This window comes from Beta vulgaris, chromosome 4 (genome assembly GCF_026745355.1).
Source record: "Beta vulgaris subsp. vulgaris cultivar EL10 chromosome 4, EL10.2, whole genome shotgun sequence".
Lineage (NCBI taxonomy): Eukaryota > Viridiplantae > Streptophyta > Magnoliopsida > Caryophyllales > Amaranthaceae > Beta > Beta vulgaris.
This window is the reverse complement of record NC_079205.1, coordinates 4879565-4899250: the sequence shown is the minus strand read 5'-3', so window position 1 is coordinate 4899250 and position 19686 is coordinate 4879565. Positions and strand designations below refer to the sequence as shown.

The window sequence follows — 19686 nt, the reverse complement described above, 5'->3', positions numbered from 1 at the left end:
CTCAGTCATTAGGAATTATAGCCCAAACATAGTTTTAGTAAGTAAGTTGGGTGGTTTAATAAAACTAACTAAATCAGTCCATTAAAGCTTAGTATATTAAAGCAACAAGATTAACTTAAGTGACTTAGCTAAATAAATCAGATTATAAGCCCAACATTATACTTAACTTAATAATTTAACCTAACTTGACTTATTAAAGCACTAAATCAGCTTTTAGTTTAACTCCTTTAGCCCAACAACAATATAATTCAGATTTAAAACTTAAGTTTATTCCCGAGTCCAAGGTTCTAGGCCCAAATAAATTATTAAAGGTTAAGGGTTAAAAACTTGGGCTTGCATTATCATAAACTAAAGAAAATCAGAAATTTTAAAACAAAACATCACCTCTGCTACTAGGAGCAGGGAGAACGTAATCGAGGCAGAGGTGGGATGCCGGCTCCGGTGAACGGCGTCGAGCAGCGGCGGTCAGCGTCAGCGATGTTAGTCTCCGGCGGCAGCGAAAGGCAGCAGCAGCGGCACGCGACGAGGAGCGACGAGAGAGAGCGCGACTAGGAGAGAGAGTGCGCGAGGAGGAGAAGAGAGCGAACGTGAGGGTGCTGGCGTGGATCTCCGGCGGCGGGCTGATGACCGTCGAGTTGGCGAGGTGTGGGCGGGACTGTGCGCGGCGCAAGTGGCGCGGGCGGTGGCCGACGGTGGTCGGTTGTGGGGGTTCGAAACAGAGGAGAGAGATTATGAATTTGGGGTTTTCTCCTTTCTTTCTTTTTTTTATTTCATTTAGTTACAACTTTTCCGGCGATTATTGACTGAATTTCTATTAGAGGGAGAAGAGATGATGAAGGTTGTTGTTGGTGTGTTCTTGGTATTGAATCCATGACTATTTATAGGGAAATTTGGAGTTAAAAATCAGTAGTTGGGAGGAAGATGGTGAAGTAAATAATCTGATTTTGTTAACTTGAAGAAGCAATGGTGATGGGTTGGGACAGATCTTGATTGAAGAAGAAGAAGAGAGTTGTGATTGCATGAGTGACAAATGGACATGGTGGAGTGAGGAGGAAGACACCATTAATGGGGATTGACCATGGCTTCCTCTTTTTCTTTTTCCCTTTTTGTTTCCCAACCAAAAATCAGAAAATTTTCCACACTAACACCTTCAAACGTGGCTTGGTAACATTTTGGGTGAAATGTTGACATTTTGTACTTTAAGTGAATTATCAACTACATTAACCTTCTTGTTTAACTCATGAGATCGTAAATTATGAATTATCGCCACTATTATATTAATATCTTTAAGTTGGGAATTTTTATATTCGTTTTATTAAACGTTACTTAATTAGTGAAACTTTAAGTAAAATATAATTTAACTACTCATAAAAAAAATTATTTATTTACTTAAACACGTTTAAGTTTTCAGGATATTACACTCACTCAAGATTTTCAAGATAGATTTACTATAGAGTCTCGGTGTGAGTTCGATAATTCTGTTGATTTTGAACTTATAACTCCCATCATATCAGAGGAGGACAATCGCAGCCTTATAGGTGTAGTTTCGGATGATGAAATTAAAGAAGCAGCTTTTGATTTGACCCCTGACTAAACCCCAGATCCTGATGGCTTCCCCCCCCCCCCCTTTTCTTCCAAAAGTATTGGACATTAGTTGGTCAATCAGTTATCCAAGCTATCAGAGCTTTCTTTCATTCTGGTTGAATCTTGACTGAGATTAACCATACTTTTCTAGCCCTTATCCCCAAAGTTGAAAAACCGGAGAAAACATCGCATATTCAACCAATCAGCTTATGCTCCACTATTTACAAAATAATTGCAAAAATTTTAGCTAACTGTCTAAAAGCTGTTCTTGGACGAATTATTTATCCTTTGCAGGGTGCTTTTGTTCCAGAGCGACTTATCCAAGATAATATCTTAATAGCTCATGAAGTCTTCTATTCTTTTAGAAAGAAATCTGGTAAGGAAGGCTGGATTGCCATTAAACTTGACATGGAGAAAGCGTATGACCGATTGGAGTGGGGATTCATGCATGTATGCTATGTTAGGGCATCTAGGGTTTAGCCAGACTTGGATCAGTTGGATTTGGGCTTGTCTTTCCTCTGTCTCTTTTTTGGTATTAGCTAATGGTATTGTCGGTGAGAGATTTTTCCCTTCTCGAGGGATTCGTCAAGGAGATCCTCTTTCTCCTTGTCTCTTTATCTTAAGTGCTGAATTACTAGCTCGTCAGCTTCATCATAATAGTGTGGCTAATGGGAAGCTTGTGGGTGTTTCCATTGGAAAATCAGGAGTGAAAGTTCCTTTCCTAACTTTTGCTGATGGTACTATGATTTTTGCTAAGGCAAATGTGGATAGTTGTAAGGCTATTCGATCCATTTTAGATAAATATTGTCTAATGTCTGGTTTAATTATAATAAATCGGCGTTTAAATGTACGGAGAATGTCTCTGCCGTTGAGAGAGAGGCTTTTCATCAAATCCTTGGTATGACTTACTCCTCTTCTTTGGAGAGTTATTTGGGCTGCCCTATTTTTGATCGTCGTGTTACTAACGAGACGTTTATGCCTATAGTGAACAAAGTTCAGGCCCAATTACCGAAGTGAAAAACTAATTCTCTTTCATAGGCAGGCAGAGTTGTGTTGCTGCAAGCCAATCTGGCGTCTAAAGCCAATTATCAAATGTAGAGTTTTCTTCTCCCCCAATCTATTCTAACCAAACTTGATAGTAATTATAGGAATTTCTTCTGGAATAGAGATCCGAACTCTAAGGCCCCCAATCTGATAGGTTGGGACATACTTTGTTCCCCGAAATCGTATGGCGACCTAGGGTTCAGGAAAGCATGTGTTAATAATGTTGCTAATCAAATGAAACTTTTATGGAAACTCCTTAGAAATGATAACAATCTTTGGGTGATGCTATAAAAAAAAGTATTGTAAAAATAGAGATTTCTTGACTTATAAAGCGTATCGAAACTCCTCTTGGCAATGGAAAAAACTCATGTCTCTGCAACCAATATTTAAAACTAGTCTTTGGTGGCAAGTTGGTAATGGAAATAAAATTAATTTCTGGCATGATAACTGGGTCCTCCCTCATCCTTTGAGTAAAATTGTTCAAACCCCGAATATCAATAATCTGACTCGGGTTGGTGAGTTTATTTTGGAGTCTAAGACTTGGAATTTGCATTTACTGGGTTCTTTACTTCTCGGTGATATTTGCTCCCATATATCAATAATTTTTATTCCCCGCAATGATGTGGAGGATGAAGTTTTATGGGCCCCTTCTTGTGATGGTGTTTCTCTGTTAAATCGGGTGCCCAATTGCTTATTGATTATAAGACTGGTGCTCAAGGAAAAGTAGACTACCAGTGGATTTGGAAGTCGAATCTCCCTCCTAAGATTAAAATTTTTTTGTGGAAAGCTTGTAATGATGGCCTTCCAACTGAGGCCAGATTGGAACAAGTACATCTTTTTACTCCTCAACAGTGTGAGTTTTGCAATTGTGCTTCGGAGTCAGCTTCTCATCTATTCTTTTAGTGTTCTTTCACCTTTGATATTTTCCATCAACTTGATGCGGATTATGTTTGGCCCCAGATCCCTGTTTCTGCAAATTTGGATTCCTTTAGAGCTAATCTCAAAATTTGTTTCGACTCTCTAGGGGCTTCCAAGACTTGCCTGCTAGTAGTTGTCTGGTGGTTTGTTTGGTTCACCGAAAACAAAGTTATCTTTTCGCAAGAATCTTTTAATGTTCGCAAGATTAGTATTCTTGTTAATAATTTTGTCAAATAATGGAATATGTGTTTATCTAGTAACCGTCGTCTTGAGCCTCGCAAACTGGGGAGCCTGGCGTTGATTAATGCTAATGCTAGAAAGTGTGTTGTTTGGGTCCCTCCTCCTCAGGAGGTGTATAAAACTAATTTTGATGGCTCAAAATACAGTGATGGGCGAACCACTTTTGGTTTTGTCATTCGCGATCACCTGGATGATGTTATCCTTGCTAGTTGTAATTCTCTACCTTCTAAGTTTTCTATTGTTCAAGCTGAAGCTACTGGTCTTTGGGAGGCTATTAATGCTGCTCGTTTTTGCAACTTACAACATGTTTCTGTAAAAGGCGATAATATTTCTGTTATCAAAGCCATGCAAAAAAATTGGAAACCCCCGTGGGCCATTAATGCTCTTCTGCATGATGCAAGGCTCGAGCTGCTAATAATTTTTCTCTCACCATCCGCAAGGATGTTTTAGGCTGGCCCCGTGACTAGGGGGTTGTTCCTAGTTTTTCTTTCTGGTAACAAAAAAATTCAGATGAGTCCAAGAAGCGGCGAAGGCAATCGATGGGAAAGGAAGGCGAGGGAGTTGGAGGCGGCGAATACCAGCGCTTGAGAGAGGCGATGCTGAAAGCGCAGACTGCGATGGTTGAAGGCGAGGATAAAGGTGCTCGAGTGGTTGAAGGCGAACGAAGACCGGTGCAGTGGTGCATTGGAGATGGTGGAGTCGAGCGGCGTGCAGAAATGGTGGAGTCGGTGCAATGGTGCTGTGCAGAAATGGTGGAGTCGAGCGGCGTGCAGAAATGGTGGAGTCGGTGCAATGGTGTTGTGCAAAAATGGTGTAGTCGAGCAGCTTGCAAAAATGGTGGAGTCGGTGCAGCGGTAATGTGGATATGTTAGAATTGAGTTGAGCGAAGGTGGTGGAGAAATGGTGGAGTCTGCTTTCATAGTATCTGTAATATTTGGAAAACAATTATTTACATCATTAAAAAAGTTCGATTTTTACGGTTCGTTTCGGTTTTGATTTGGTTTGTGTTATATTTTGGTTTGGATATGAATTTGAAATGTGAAAATCGGATTTATTTCAAAACCGAACCGAAAATCTAACTTACATCCCTAATTGACATGTCCAACCTTTGCACAGCTTTAATTCCTAGCACTTTCACCACAAGAAAAAAGAAGTGTAAACAATTACAACAACTTTTCATTAAATTACCTAACTCAAAAAAAAAAATTCTATCTCGTTCACCACAAGATGAAGAGAGTGTAAAGAGTTGGAGTAAATTTTCATTTACTCAGTCTTTTTTTTTTTTTTTTTTGCTAATTATGTAAGGTATATTGCTCACCAAAACCATTTGCAACCAAACACAAATTTTGAAAGACACAAACTAACTAGGTTAGTCCCCCTCAAACCAAGGCTTGAAATCAACTAATTACACATAGGCATAGTATTAGTAAGCTCTAAGCTAGATTTTCCCTCTTCTAGTAATTTTGTGAGGCAAAATCCTATAAACTCTATCTATACATGATCTTTGAATTCTATTGACATGACTATCTATTTTGTCCACCTTGTTGTTCCACATGGCATCATTCCTAGCTAGCATTCCAGATGAAGTACATAGTAGCTCCAATAACTGCTAGCATGACATTCTTCTGAAATCTGGTACCTCTCCCATTGTTTATATTCCTTATGATGCTCTCAGTACTATCTCCAAAACCATCTATTTGCAGCCATCTTTAGACAAGATGAACATCATTTCTGCTAAATTGACATAAAAAGTATAAGTGTTCGTGAGTTTCCCCCATCAGACCACATAGCTTACAAGTTGAATCATTTGTTATGCCCATTTTACACATTCTTTATGCAGTGCTAAGCCTTTCATTCATCACAAGCTAGCATATAAATCTGTGTTTAGATACCGATAGCCTATTCCATACAAAACTCCTCCAGTTCACTCTAGCATGACCACCCATCAACTTCCTGTAACATTCTTGTATTGAGCAATGTTGCAAGGTATTCATTTGTTGCTCTGTGAAGACAGACTTCAAGCCCTGTTTTACATCACAAACTTTCCTCCAGTACCAACAACTTTCCTGTGAGCGAACATAACTCCTCCAATCTTCATTTTGAATATATAAAATATTGATCCATCTGAACCATAAACTGTCCTTTTTGTAGCAACAGCCTAGACATATCTCCCTAGAGCAGCTGTATTTCATTTTATAATTCTTCTAACCCCTAGGTCCCCAGCTTCCTTAGGAGTACACACTTGATGTCACTTGACATTTCCGGGTCTTTGGTTATAATACTCCCCACTCCAAAGGTATGCTCTACATATACTATTGATGTCCTACCTAACTCTTTTTGGTGTAACCATCAACTGAACCCAATAAACATGCAGGCTCATTAGTATTGAGTTGATAAGCATTAGTCTTTCCTGGTATGAGAGATGTCTACTGCTCCAGCTCCGATCCTAATTCTAGCAGTTATTTTTTCAGCTACGCTGTCATACTCTCTAGCAGAAATTTTCTTGAAACAAATGGGAACACCAAGGTACTTGAAGGGGAGAGTACCATGGCTAAAACCAGACATATCTAGAATTCTTCTAGTCTCCTAATGATTCATACCAGTTGTGTATATCTAATGTTTCTGTTTATTAGCTTCCAAACCTGACACTTCTGAGAAGTGCTTAAATCCTTGTAGTATGCTCAATACTGACACATAATCACCCTTGCTACGCATTATTATATCATCCGTAAAACAAAGATGGTTCAATTTAACTTCATAGCACCTTGGATGGTACTGAAAAGTTGTTCTCTCAGCAACTTGCTTCATTTTTCTTGAAAAGTAGTCCATACAGATGACAAATAGCAGAGGAGATAGGGGGTCCCCCTATCTAAGGCCTTTTTTGCCTTTGAAAAAACCCACCAAATAACCATTGATCATTAATGAGTAACTTGGAGATGTTACAAATTCCATGATTAGATGAACAAAATTATCTGGGAATTTTAGAGCACTTAATAAATCCTCCATAAAGATCTAGTCAATTGAATCATAAGCCTTTTTCAGATCCATCTTTAAAATGTAGCTAGGATTAACATGTTTTCTACCATAATGCCTAAAAATATCCTGACAGATAAGTATGTTATGAGCTATGAATATTCCTTGAATAAAAGCCCCTTGGTTGGGAGCAATTATTTCAGGGAGGACCTTTTTCAGTCTAGCATAAAGTAACTTAGTTAGCATAAAGTAACTTGGTTGGTTGCTATAGGCCTGAATTTTGTCACACTGTTTAGGCACTTAACCTTTGGGATTAAAGTTAAAATGGTATAATTAATCTGTTTTAGAATTTTATTGGAGCTAAAAAAAATCTAAAGTAGCAGCAATGCAGTCATCACCAATGATTTCCCAAGTATCTTTGGAAAAGTGAGAGCTATACCCATCAGGCCTTGGTGACTTATCACCAGGTATGGGGAACAAAAGCCTCCTTAATTTCAGCATGAGTAAATCCTTGCATCAGCTCCCTGCCCTGATCTTCATTAAATACAGGACCTGCATCCAACGCAACTTCTTGTATTCTACTTCTTGCGTCTCTAACTGTTCCTAACAACTAAGTGTAGTATTGGAGGAATGCTTCATTCACCTGCTCCGGAGTTTCAACTCACTCACTATTGATATCAGTAATACCATAGACAATATTCTGAAGCCTTCTCGCCTTTATTGCTTTCCACTCCTTATCCAATCTAGTCTTGCGTTCTGTTTTAGGAATGAGTTATATTGCTCATTTATACATTTATACTGCCTTGGTGCTCTCAGTTCATCTGTTATAAGGCTTCCATTTTTGGGGTCATGCTGCAGTTCCAAGTGAATACCTTTCAAAGTTTGCAGAGCCTTTGCTTCATTTACTTGAATCTGATTGAACCCCTCCTTGTTCAGTTTATTCAAGATTTGCTTAAATAGTTTCAATTTTCTGACTACCTTGAACATTACACAGCCATGAATCTGAGTGTTCCAAGCAGTCTTGACTCTTGTGTCAAAATCGGCAGCTTTACGCCACATATGGAAATATTTAGAGGGTATATTGACATTTGCCACACTATTATGAACTTTGATCAGTATAGGAGAATGATCAAAGATTTGAGCTTTATAATTCTTATAAGTGTCCTTCCACATTTCATTTCGTAGAGCTCGATCCAATTTTGAGTACACTCTATTACTCCCTTGTTGTTTGTTATTCCATGTAAAGAAGCATCCTGAAGATTTAATATCTTCTAATTAGCATTGCATGATACGGTTCTTGAAAGGAGCCATCTCACTTTTCGTGACATGATTTCCTATTTTTTCCTCTTTACGCAGAACACAGTTAAAGTCCCCTGCCACAATCCAAGGCTTATCCTTCACTGCTAGAGTCTTTAAGTCCGATCCAACCACAGACCACTAAAGCATTATTGAATGCATACACTATATTAAAGAAGAAGCCATCTGAACTATTTTAAGGTTTTATCCAGCAGTGTATCAATTGAGTAGAAATCCATTCTTTCTTCACCTGAAAACTGAGTGGGTTCCATGCTATAGTTATCTTTCCCCTTGGATGATAGGAAGAATTTAATGTGAAGCACCACCCTGAGAACAACTTCTAATACAGCTTACCTATAGTCTTTGCTTTTACTTTTGTCTCAATGAGACTCATCAATCTGAGGGATTTCATATTTATTGTCTTTTTTTTTGCTAATTAAGATGAGAATATATTTCACACAAAAACCATTACAAACAAACCACTAGACTTTGAGGGAACAAACCAACTAGGTTGGACTCTTCCCTTCAAAGCTAGGCTCATCTACTTACAACCTGTTGTGTAATGAACCTCATCCATTCTCTATCACCCCTATTAATCTTCTTTGGTAGTATGCTATAGACTCTATCTACAATTGATCTTTGAATTCTATTAACAATTACAAGCATTGAGACCACTTTCTTGTCCCACAACACCTCATTTCGAGCTTGCCATATGTGATAGGCCACTGCTGCCAGTGTTGCTATATACACTTGTTTCTTGAATTTGCTGGCCCTGCATCTCTGAATTATTCGAGTCATATCTCCAATAGAATTGTGGCTAAACTTGACTTGCAGCCAAGCCATAATCTGCCTCCAGATGCCACTACTATATTTGCATTGCATAAGCAAATGATCTTGATTCTCCTCACTACTATCACAGATGAGACAATTTGGAACGTCACTAATTCCATATTTATGCATTCTTTCTGTAGTCTGTAACCTATCCAGCATGATAAGCCACATAAAAAAACGATGTTTAGGTGTTGTTAACCTATTCCAAACCAATTTATCCCACTGAACTCTTACATGGTCACCAGTCAACATCTTGTATATAGTACTGACTGAATATATATTCATCCGCTTCAGATCATTTTCTGCAATTTTCTCTTTTAATAGATCTTTCACACAACACACCTTCTTCCAATACCAGCTACTCCCCACAGGAGGCTGATATTCCCACCAGTTATGCTGCTGAACATAAACTTCATTGACCCACTTTATCCAAAGATTACCTTTTTTTGTGGCAACAGCCCACACATACCTCCCCATTGCTGCAATATTCCAAGTTCCAATCTTTCTGATGCCTAAACCCCCTGCATACTTGGGAAGACACACCTTATCCCATGCCACATAGCCTGGTTTTCTACTAAAGTACTCCCCAGACCAAAGGAATGCTCTACAGATGCTTTCCACTTCATTTAACACTTTCTTAGGTATAATAAATACCTGACACCAGTAGACTTGTATGCTCAACAACACAGAATTCACCAAAACCAGCCTCCCTTGACAAGCCAAATTTCTACTACTCCAACTTCTAATTCTAGAAGTAATCTTCTCAACAAAATTCATGCATTCCTTAATTGAGATTCTTTTAGAACAAAATTGGCACTCCTAGGTATTTAAAAGGGAAAACTCCCATTTTAAACCCTGTCACATTTTTTAGCCTTTGAATCACCTCTTGCTTCATACCAGAAGTATACATTTCAGTTTTGTTTTCATTTACCTCCAACCCAGACACTTCAGAAAAGTGCTTAAAGCCCTGAAGCATAGAGTAAACTGATACAAAATCCCCTCTACAACATAGTATAACATCATCAGCAAAACACAAGTGATTTAGTTTCACACCTTTACACCTAGGATGAAACTTGAATTGTGTTTTTTCCCCTACCACTTTGAGAGTCCTAGATAGGTACTCCATGCATAACACAAACAAAAGAGGTGAGATGGGATCTCCTTGTCTAAGACCTCTCTTACCTTCAAAAAATCCATAACATTTTCCATTTATCATGAGAGTAAATCTAGGTGAACAGATACATTCAAGATTTAAATCAATAAAGTGCCTAAAGTTCAAACCAACCAAAACTTCTTCAACAAACTGCCAGCTTATTGAATCATAAGCTTTCTTCATATCCATTTTAATTATGCATCCTGGACTAGAATTTTTCCTTCCATAATTCCTAACCAAATCTTGACAAATCATGATGTTGTGGCCAATGAATCTCCCCTGTATGAAGGCTCCCTGATTCTCTGATACTATGGTAGGAAGAATTGACTTTAATCTAGCACACATAACTTTTGTGATGCATTTGTATATAGTATTACAGCATGCTATAGGTCTGAACTCAGAAACACTACTAGGGCATTTAACTTTAGAGATTAAAGTTAAAATAGTAGTATTAACTTCTTTCAAGAGTTTACCTGATGTGAAGAAGTCTTTTATTGCTGCACTGATTTTTGTACCAACAGTTGACCAGGTGTCTTTGAAGAAATGTGTCCCAAATCCATCTGGGCCTGGTGATTTAATTGTCCCCTGGTATTGAGAACATAGCATTATGAATTTCTTCATCAGTTACTGTTCTTAGTAATCTCTCCTGGTGATCAGAGTTCAACACAGGGCCATTCTTTATGATTTCCCCACAAACTTTCTGGTTTCTACACTTCTTTATACCAAGCAGCTCCTGGTAGTATGTGATGAAAGCATCTTCAACCTTTTCACCTTCCACCCAGCATCCGTTCATATCCTGGATTCCATAAACTGAATTCTGCACCCTTCTCTTCCTTATTGCTCTGTGGAACAAACCAGAATTTTCATCTCCCTGTTGTATCCATGTTATTTTAGCCTTTTGTCTAAGGAAGGCTAAGTAGCACTCATGAATTCTTCTATATGCATCCACTTTTCTTTGCTCTTTTCATTATCTCCTGGATCATGCTTATCATGATGCTGGCATTCTATCATCATTTGATATGCCTTTGCATCAGCAACTTGAATCTTTGAAAAACCAAGTTTATTTATATGCTTCATTTCTTTTTTCACCAGTTTAAGCTTTTGCACAACTCTAAACATAGTTGTGCCATGTATATCAGAGTCCCAACACTCCTTTACCTTGTCCTGAAACCCAGAAGCCTGACTCCACATTTTAAAGTACTTGAATGGAGTATTTCCACCTTTTCTATCCACAAAAACAGACACAACTATTGGTGAATGATCAAAAAGCCCCTCAGGCATAAACCATGCTTCAGAATCTTGAAACTTTTCACTCCATCTCTCATTACAAAGCACTCTATCTAGTTTGCAGTAAACTCTACTTTCTCCATATTGTTTATTATTCCAAGTGTAATAATTGTCAGTAGCTTTGAGATCCTCTAGCTCACAATTATTAACACATCTTCTGAAATCCAGCAACTCACTATCTCTAACAGCAGCTCCCACACGCTCCTCTCTATTTAGAATGCAATTATAATCCCCCATTGCAATCCATGGCAACATTATCCTACTAGCAATATATTCCAAGTCCCTCCATAGTGTCTCTCTTTGTTTATCAGAGTTATGTGCATAAACAAAAGTACACTCAAACTCATGACATCCATTCACAATTCTGATATGACTATGCATCAATTGATCTGTGACTAACTTTATCTCCACATGAAAAGCTTGATCATTCCAAGCCATTACAATTCTTCCACCAGGGTGATAAGAAGAATTACTACTGAAACACCATCCAGAAAATAAATTATGATACATACTACCCATTTTATTCACTTTAACCTTAGTCTCAATGAGACTAATTAGTCCAAGGGATTTAGTGTTAAGAACCTTTTTAACATCATTTTGCTTCTGAACACTAGAAATCCCTTGAACATTCCAGCAAAGAATCTTATCCATGGTCCACAGGAGGTTCTCCACCCCCCTGTCATTACTCTTCAGTTCACATGGCACAACACCAAACCTTATTTCATCAACTTCCAAATCTTCCAAAGCTTCAAAAGAATTTCTAACTACAGTGGCTTCTATTAGCTTATCAACTCTTCTCTTATTGCTTCTAACCACCTGGAATTCAGTTGCCTCAGCAACCTTTTCCTTCACTGGTTCTTGAACCACTGCAGGTATTTTCACCGGAATCTTCTGCTTCCATACTCTTTTATCTTGTCTCCATCTGCATTCTTCAGTTCCATGTCCAATTTTCTTGCAATTGGAACATGAGATTGGCTTCCATTCATACTTAACCTCAACAACCATCTTTATGCCTTTCTCATTTATGAAAGAGATTTGATCAGGAAAGTTTTGGTTTAATTTCACTTCTACCATTATTCTAGCATACTGAAGTTTCTCCCTATTCACCGTTGCCTGATCCACCTTTACAAGTCTCCCAATCTGCGTTGCAAATTTCTCCAAGCACTTCTCACTCCAGTATTTAAAATCAACCCTCAATTGTATCCAAGTAGGAACTACATCCACTTCCTCCTTGAAGAAGTCCTTATCATGTTCCCATGCCTTCACTATCAGTGGTTTACTGTCAAATAATAGCATACTCTGAGCAAGTACTTCATCCCTTCTATCCATTGCCAGAAATCTAACAATATACAACCCTTTTTTAATCATAGCAACTCTATCAACACCCTTGTTCTTCCAAATTCTTCTCACAAAACCTTCCATTACATGGACAGGAGGATCAACACCAATTACATAACAAACCACTGAAGAACTCCAAAAATCAATCTCCGATTGAATATCCTCTACATCAATTTTAATCTTACTACTCACAACATTATCATTTAATCCATTATCAGGATTGTCATCCACCTCATTTTCATTGAATTGAAGGATAGGAATAGGTTCAATTTCACGTACCTTCCTATTCGCCAGTTCAATCGATTTCCCCTGTTTTCCAGGACCTCTACTTCTATCATTGGAATGTACAGATGTTAACCATTCCGAAAATAGCCTGTGAGTCTGTTGACTTCTCTGAATGTCTCTCAGATCATCTTCCCCAGTTTGATTTACAGTTTCAACCTCCATCGCAGCTACACAGAGCAACTCATCCATCGTTTTCGTTTTCCTAGCTCCGGTATCAGAATTAGGCCCCTTTGGTTTACCATTATATTGCTGACTTTTTGAATTTCTTGCCATGGTGCCGATGATTTCACATCGAGAGATTCAAAAACCGAATGCAAATCAATGGAACAGTAATTCTAGAGAGACGAGAGAGTTTCTCTCTTTAAAACGCTTTTTTCCTAATTTCGATTTAGGTCGAGATCATATTTATTGTCTTTTTCACTTCTAATTGTTGTGCCAAGCAATTCACCCCTCGAATGTTCCATATTAACATATTATCCATTCCTATCAGGAAGGTCCCCCCTCCTGTCATCAACCTCAGGGCCCTGGATACATGGAACTGTGCCCACCATAACTTGTTCCTCCATCAATTCCAAAGCATTGAAAGAGTTTGTGACAACAATAAGAACGATTGGTTGTTCACTCCTTCTAGCTTTCTGAGTCACTCTATGGAATGTCCGAGTCTGGTCATTTTCTTTATTGTTCTCAATAGGTGCTTTCTCAACAACTAGTTGTATAACTTTTTTTGCTCTCCATTCTTGTTTTTGTATTGGCCTTTTACACTCTTCTAAAGTATGGCCTAGCTTCTTGCACACAGTACTAACTATAGTTTTCCATTCATAGGAAACATCAATCACCATTTCTAGACTCTTCTAATTCAGAAATGTAATTTGGTCTAGAAAGTCTTGCCCTAACTTCACTTCAACTAAAACACGAGCATATTGCAGCTTCTCTCTCTTAGATGTAGCACCATCAACCTTCATAAATTTTCCAATAGGACTAACCAATTTCGGAAGGCATCTTTCACTCCAGTACTTAAAGTCAAGTCTAAGCTGAATCCATGTAGGAATCACTTCAAAATATTCCTTAGTAATATCAATGTCTTGCTCCCATTCTCGCACAATCATCGATTTATTGTCAAAAAATGGGTTCGATTTCGATAATACCAAGTCCTTCTTCTCCATAGAAGTGAATCTTACAATATATATTCCCCAATTTTCAACATTGCAACTTTGTCCACTCCATAATTCCTCCAAAGACGTCTAATGAATCCTTCCATAACATAGGTAGGAGGATTAGCACCAATTACAAAACAAATTACAAAGGATGACCAAAAATAACCTCCGATTGCACATCCTCCATATCGATTTTCACTTTCGGAATCAAGCTATCATTTCTAGCATTATGAGCAGATGATTCAGATAATACCTCATTGTCAGACATTTGAAGTATTGAAATCGGATCAAATTGTCTGATTGTTCTCCCTGCCATACTACTATGTCTTCCTTGTTGCATCTTCTCAGCTGATGAATGAATAGAGGAAAGCCATTCAGAGAAGAATCAATGCGTATTCAAGCTATTTTGAACCTCTCGCATGCACTTCCTCCTCCTTCGAATTCTACTCAGTTTACACTTCTTCCTCCTTCGAATTCTGCTCTGTTTGGAAATCCATTGCTAAAATTCCAAGCAATTCATCCATAGTTCTAGTTTTCTTTGCATTTGAATCTGAACTCGGACCCGTTGGCTTTCGATTGCTAGTATTAATTGTCTTCTGCCTTTTTGAATTTCTCGCCATTGCAGAGAGAATTTTATAGTGAGAAACTCTCTAGCTCTCTAATTACTAATTTGGACTTATTCAATACGATGATATTGAAGCCGATTTGTATTTACTCAGTCTTTAAAGATTAAAAAGTTGTTTAAAGATCTTGTTATCATTCATCAAATCCAATTCCGTGGCAGCAACAATCATCGAAAATATTTATTAGTAGACGCAAGCTGTCCATGACGCAAAACACATAGATTTAAGTTATCGTAAAATTGAAGTCGTATTTCCTACAAAAAACCTGAAGGCGTTGAGAATTTCTTTTTGTTTTCTTGAGAAAAAGTCTTGGAATTATTTATGCATTGCTTTGTATTTTAATGATTAGTGCGCTACGGAGTACGGACTACTATAAATAGTAGTAAGGTGGTGCAGGGAAATAGCATCAATTATCTAGATTGTTTACTTATCAAACACACAATTACACACACAATGGGTAAGACTTCAACCACGTCTTTCGTGTCCATTATCATGATAGCGGTTTCGGTGCTTATTGTATCAGGTAGTTTTTCTCTTATCCTTGCATGTTTAAAAAAATATGTTTCAAATATGCTCCATGTCTTAACTCTTAATTTAAGATAATATTATGGAATTCCTTCCATATAGAATGTAAAATCAATTATACGTTATTAACTATCAACTTAAATTTTGTTCGAAGTAGTCATCATACATGATATTTGAGCCAGCGTAACAAGAAGGTATAGATTTTAATATCATAGGCCTATTAAGAAAAAAATGTAATTACCTCGGATGGGACCCGCTACAAATTAAACTAAACCAAGGAAAGGTTTAAAAAATATTTTTCTTTCTTAAGATATGTTTTCCTCTTAACCAAACCCCTTGGAAGAAAACTGATGAATGTCACCCTTAATTTTTTTTTCATATTCACAAAAATTAATAATAATTTTGGTTTGAATTCCAGGGTTGGAAAATGATGAGCAACCTCCCATGTGTAGGAGGGAAACAGAAATTTGCTTGGGGTATGGTGAATACAGTTGTTGCGAAGGCCTAATCTGTTTTCTGTGGACTGAGCACCTTCCTATTGGTGGTGGAATATGCACGCCTTCAGGTCAGACACCACAACCACCACAAGATGAGTGTCAAAAGAGACTTCAACTTTGTACGTTTTACGGTAATTATCAATGCTGTAATGGATTGACATGCATCGGTGGTCCCAACCTTCCCCTTGGAGTTGGAATATGTACGTGAATGAGTCCATACATCTGTGAAGCAACTCAGCAAGGGCAAAGCTATAACCATAATATTACTGTTATCATTATAGTTGAGTGGATCACTTTGTAATTTTCACTTTGTAATAACACCTCATATAGTCATATATGGGAAATAATATTATTTTTTCATGTCTTTATAAAATTATATCATGTTATTGTTTGCGTATTTCATATCAATTTACAGTTGTGTATCATGTCAATTTTTATAATTTGTTTCATGTAATTATTACTTATTTCTATGTCATTTTTCAACAATTTTGTATAATTTTAAAGTTGTTTCATGTCATTATCCCCTATTTCATTATCATTTTTCACTTCTTTATATATCTTATCATTATTATACATACATAGATCATTAATTATTACTCACTTTATGTTTTTTCAGCATACTTTATCATTTTCCGAACATTGTATCGTTTACAAGAAAAATGAAATCATTATTTGTCACTTTTACGTCGTTTTTTCAGCAAATTTGTATTATTACTCCATCCGTTTTATAATGTAAGTTCTCATTCTCTTTTTACACGGGAATTAAGGTGAGTGGAATCTTGTTCTACTTGGATAAATAAACTCATTTTTATTGAAAAACACTTACATTGTTTTTTCTTTTTAACAAGAAAATAAATGCTGAACATTTTTTTTTGGATAGACAAGTAAGATATATAGTTCAGACAAAAAAGAAAATCCTTTACAAGCTAATTAACTTCTCTCTTTAACAGGTGAAGGAACATAGCAACTTCTAATTACAAAGATTCAATCCAGATTTTATCACTAACACTAATCTTCTTTGGCATACATCCTATACTTTTGTACTTCGCTATATGTTTAATATGTTTTACAGTATACTTTATACTATGTACTTTTCCAAGCCACAAAGCCTCATTTCTGGAAAGGCCTTGTATATTTTCTCAATGTCATGTAGCACTTGTCGACGTAAAACAAACACCTGGGCCCAGTAAGCATGTATGCTTAGCAATACAGAGTTTATAAGTTGGGCTCTACCACCAAAAGAAATGTTCTTTGAACTTCATATTCTTATTCTGGCAACCATCTTTTTTCCAATGAGGTTCTCACATTCAGCAGTGATTCTTCTTGAGCATATAGGTACACCTAAATATTTGAATGGAAGGTACCCCCTAGCAAAGTCAGATCTATGTAAAGCTCTCTAAACTTCATCCTCCCTCATGCCACTACAGTACATTACTGACTTGTGCATATTAGCTTGCAACCCTGAAGTCTCAGAGAACAGCTTGAAACCTCTAAGGATCAAATGAATGAAATTGAAATCTCCTTTGCAACATAAAATTATGTCATCAGCAAAACACAGATGTGTTAGTTGCATGGATGCACACTTTGGATGGAACTTGAAATCTGCTTGTTCACTTATTCTTTTTTCAGTATCCTGGATAAATACACCATGCAGACCACAAAAAGGAGGGGAGACAACAGGTCCCCTTGTCTTATGCCTCTCTGAGATGGAAAATATCCATGCATCACCCCATTAAGCATTTGAGAGAATTTAGCAGTAGTGACACAGGTCATGATGTAGCCAATGAATCTTTCAGGGAAGCTCGATTCCTCTAACATCTCCTTCAAGAACCTCCAGTCTATGGTATAATAGGCTTTTCTCATATTAACCTTTAACATACACCCTGGGCTTGTATAAGCTTTACCATAATGCCTAACTAGATCTTGACATATCATAATATTGTGCATAATATATATCTACTATGCACAAATGCACCCTGATTCTTCATAATAATGTCAAGCAAGACATCTCTCAATCTATTGCATATTACTTTTGTGATGCATTTGTAAATTACATTACAGCATGCTATGGGTCTATAATTTCCCACATTATTAGGACATAACAATTTAGGAATGAGAGTAATAGTGATAGAGTTTACCTCATTCAACAACCTGCATACTGAACATTTAATGTTATATGGTTTAATGTGTAGAAAAGTTCAATTGGGTAAAAGGTCCCGTTTTTTTTATTAATAATGGTGCATTGGGTCCTTAAATTATAAGGATATTTTGGGAATAAATTATTTTTATGAGGGTATTTGAGCATAATTTTTGATTGAAAATAAAAATATGACTTATATTTTGGGACACCTTATAAAAAACAGGGCTGATTATAGAACGGAGGAAATACCTCTTTTTTTTTTTTGTTAAGGGGTGGTAAATTAAAAAGTTTTTTATTCTCTCTCTCCTCCTCCTCAAAACCTCATCCCCACCCACCACTCCACCTCCCACCCTTAACGATGCACCAGCAGCATCACCCCCCACCACACCACCCGCTCACGCGCACCAGCAACACCGACACACCAGCATACCACTACACCGCCATTCACGACGCACTAGCACTACCACATCATAGCTCACAACGCACTAGCACACCACCACCACCATTGAATCTTCTTTTTCATCACCACAACACCACCACATATCTCTCTCCTTCATCACGCTTGCAAACCCACCTATTTTTTCGAGTTTTCCAGTTTGTTTCTTGTTCGAATTCTATCGAACATTCTCAATTAGAGGACTTCATTGATTTCTTTGCGACATGTTTCCATTTCTAAAACGAACGACGAAAATTTTGGTTCGATTTCTTCTTTGATTACATTGCAATCAGGTTTAATTTCTTTGCTGATTTCTTTGCTATCTAGTTCAATTTCTTCGCTAATTTCTCCGCAATCTAATTCGAATAATTCGCAATCGGAGCACTTCAAAGAGTTTCAGGGCAGTTTTACTGAGAGAGAAATTGGGAATGGAAGAGAAGAAAGAAAATCAAGTTGGGGAAGATGAAATTAAAATGAGGGAAATGAATATGCTTTTGAAATTTGTGGTGTATACAATCACACGTGTGAATATGTCATTATAAAATAAATTCTTGTATAATAGTTACACATAAACTCTTGTGAACATCATACTTCCTCCTCCGTTCCATAATAAGTGAAACATAGGGATTGGGCACAAAATTTAATAAACATCACTTTCAAAAGCCAAAAAATCATAAAATACCCTTTTCATAATCAAAAGGAGGAGAGAGAAAAGCAAACCACACAAGTTTGTGATGGGTATTCTTGTCATTTTATAACTTTCTTTTTTCCATTTAAGGTATGTTTCACTTATTTTAAAACATTCTAAAATAGTAAGTGTTTCACTTATTATGGAACGGAGGAAGTATTATTTTTGTGGGTTTTATAGTATTCAAGTAACCACTTCAAGGATTTTCCACCTTCCAGATCTTATACATCTTGTTATTTCTAATTTATAAGACAAATAACAAAAAAAAGTTGAGTTGTTAGAAAACTTTCAGGGTCCGTTTGACTCAACTTATTGTGCCGTATCCAATCTGATCTAATCTGATCTAATCATATCCAATCTGATCCAATTTTATCTTATCTTATCTTATCTTATATTTCTTATCATATCTTATCTTATAGGATAGTTTATTGTGTGTGTGTGTCTATCATCTTATTTTATTTTATCTTATCTCACCTCATATAATCTTATCTTATTTTATTTATTCTGAAATAAGTTAAAATAAATTGAACAAAACAGAGTTTTAGTGAGTTTTATAATGTAGTAATCTATATTCATGATACACACAAAGAGACCCTAACTTTGGTGGGGAACAAATCTCTTAAATCTTCCTCAAGTTTCTCTCGGTGCACGAAAGTTTTATTGTGCGCCGTCGC

At 37.0% G+C, this 19686-nt stretch overlaps 2 protein-coding genes across 2 annotated transcripts; one reads left to right on the top strand and one right to left on the bottom strand.

Annotated features, from left to right (window-relative positions):
* Positions 1 to 10951: 10951 nt before the first annotated feature.
* LOC125496278 (uncharacterized) lies at positions 10952 to 13222 on the bottom strand. Its single transcript, XM_048641715.1, has one exon. The coding sequence runs from the start codon at positions 13220 to 13222 to the stop codon at positions 10952 to 10954; it is 2271 nt and encodes a 756-aa protein (XP_048497672.1).
* Positions 13223 to 15145: 1923 nt separating this feature from the next.
* Positions 15146 to 16156, top strand: LOC104907030 (hypothetical protein). Its single transcript, XM_048641813.1, has 2 exons — positions 15146 to 15249; positions 15670 to 16156. Exons 1-2 carry the CDS (start codon positions 15180 to 15182, stop codon positions 15954 to 15956), a joined length of 357 nt encoding a protein of 118 aa, XP_048497770.1. The 5' UTR covers positions 15146 to 15179; the 3' UTR covers positions 15957 to 16156.
* The last annotated feature ends 3530 nt before the right edge of the window (positions 16157 to 19686 follow it).

Excerpts from the sequence above, each read along its gene's own strand:
- LOC125496278 (XM_048641715.1), bottom strand. The coding sequence starts at position 13,222 with ATGGCAAGAAATTCAAAAAGTCAGCAATATAATGGTAAACCAAAGGGG.
- LOC104907030 (XM_048641813.1), top strand. The coding sequence starts at position 15,180 with ATGGGTAAGACTTCAACCACGTCTTTCGTGTCCATTATCATGATAGCG. Across the intron at positions 15,250-15,669 it reads TTCGGTGCTTATTGTATCAG|GGTTGGAAAATGATGAGCAA; the intron begins GTAGTTTTTCTC and ends TTTGAATTCCAG.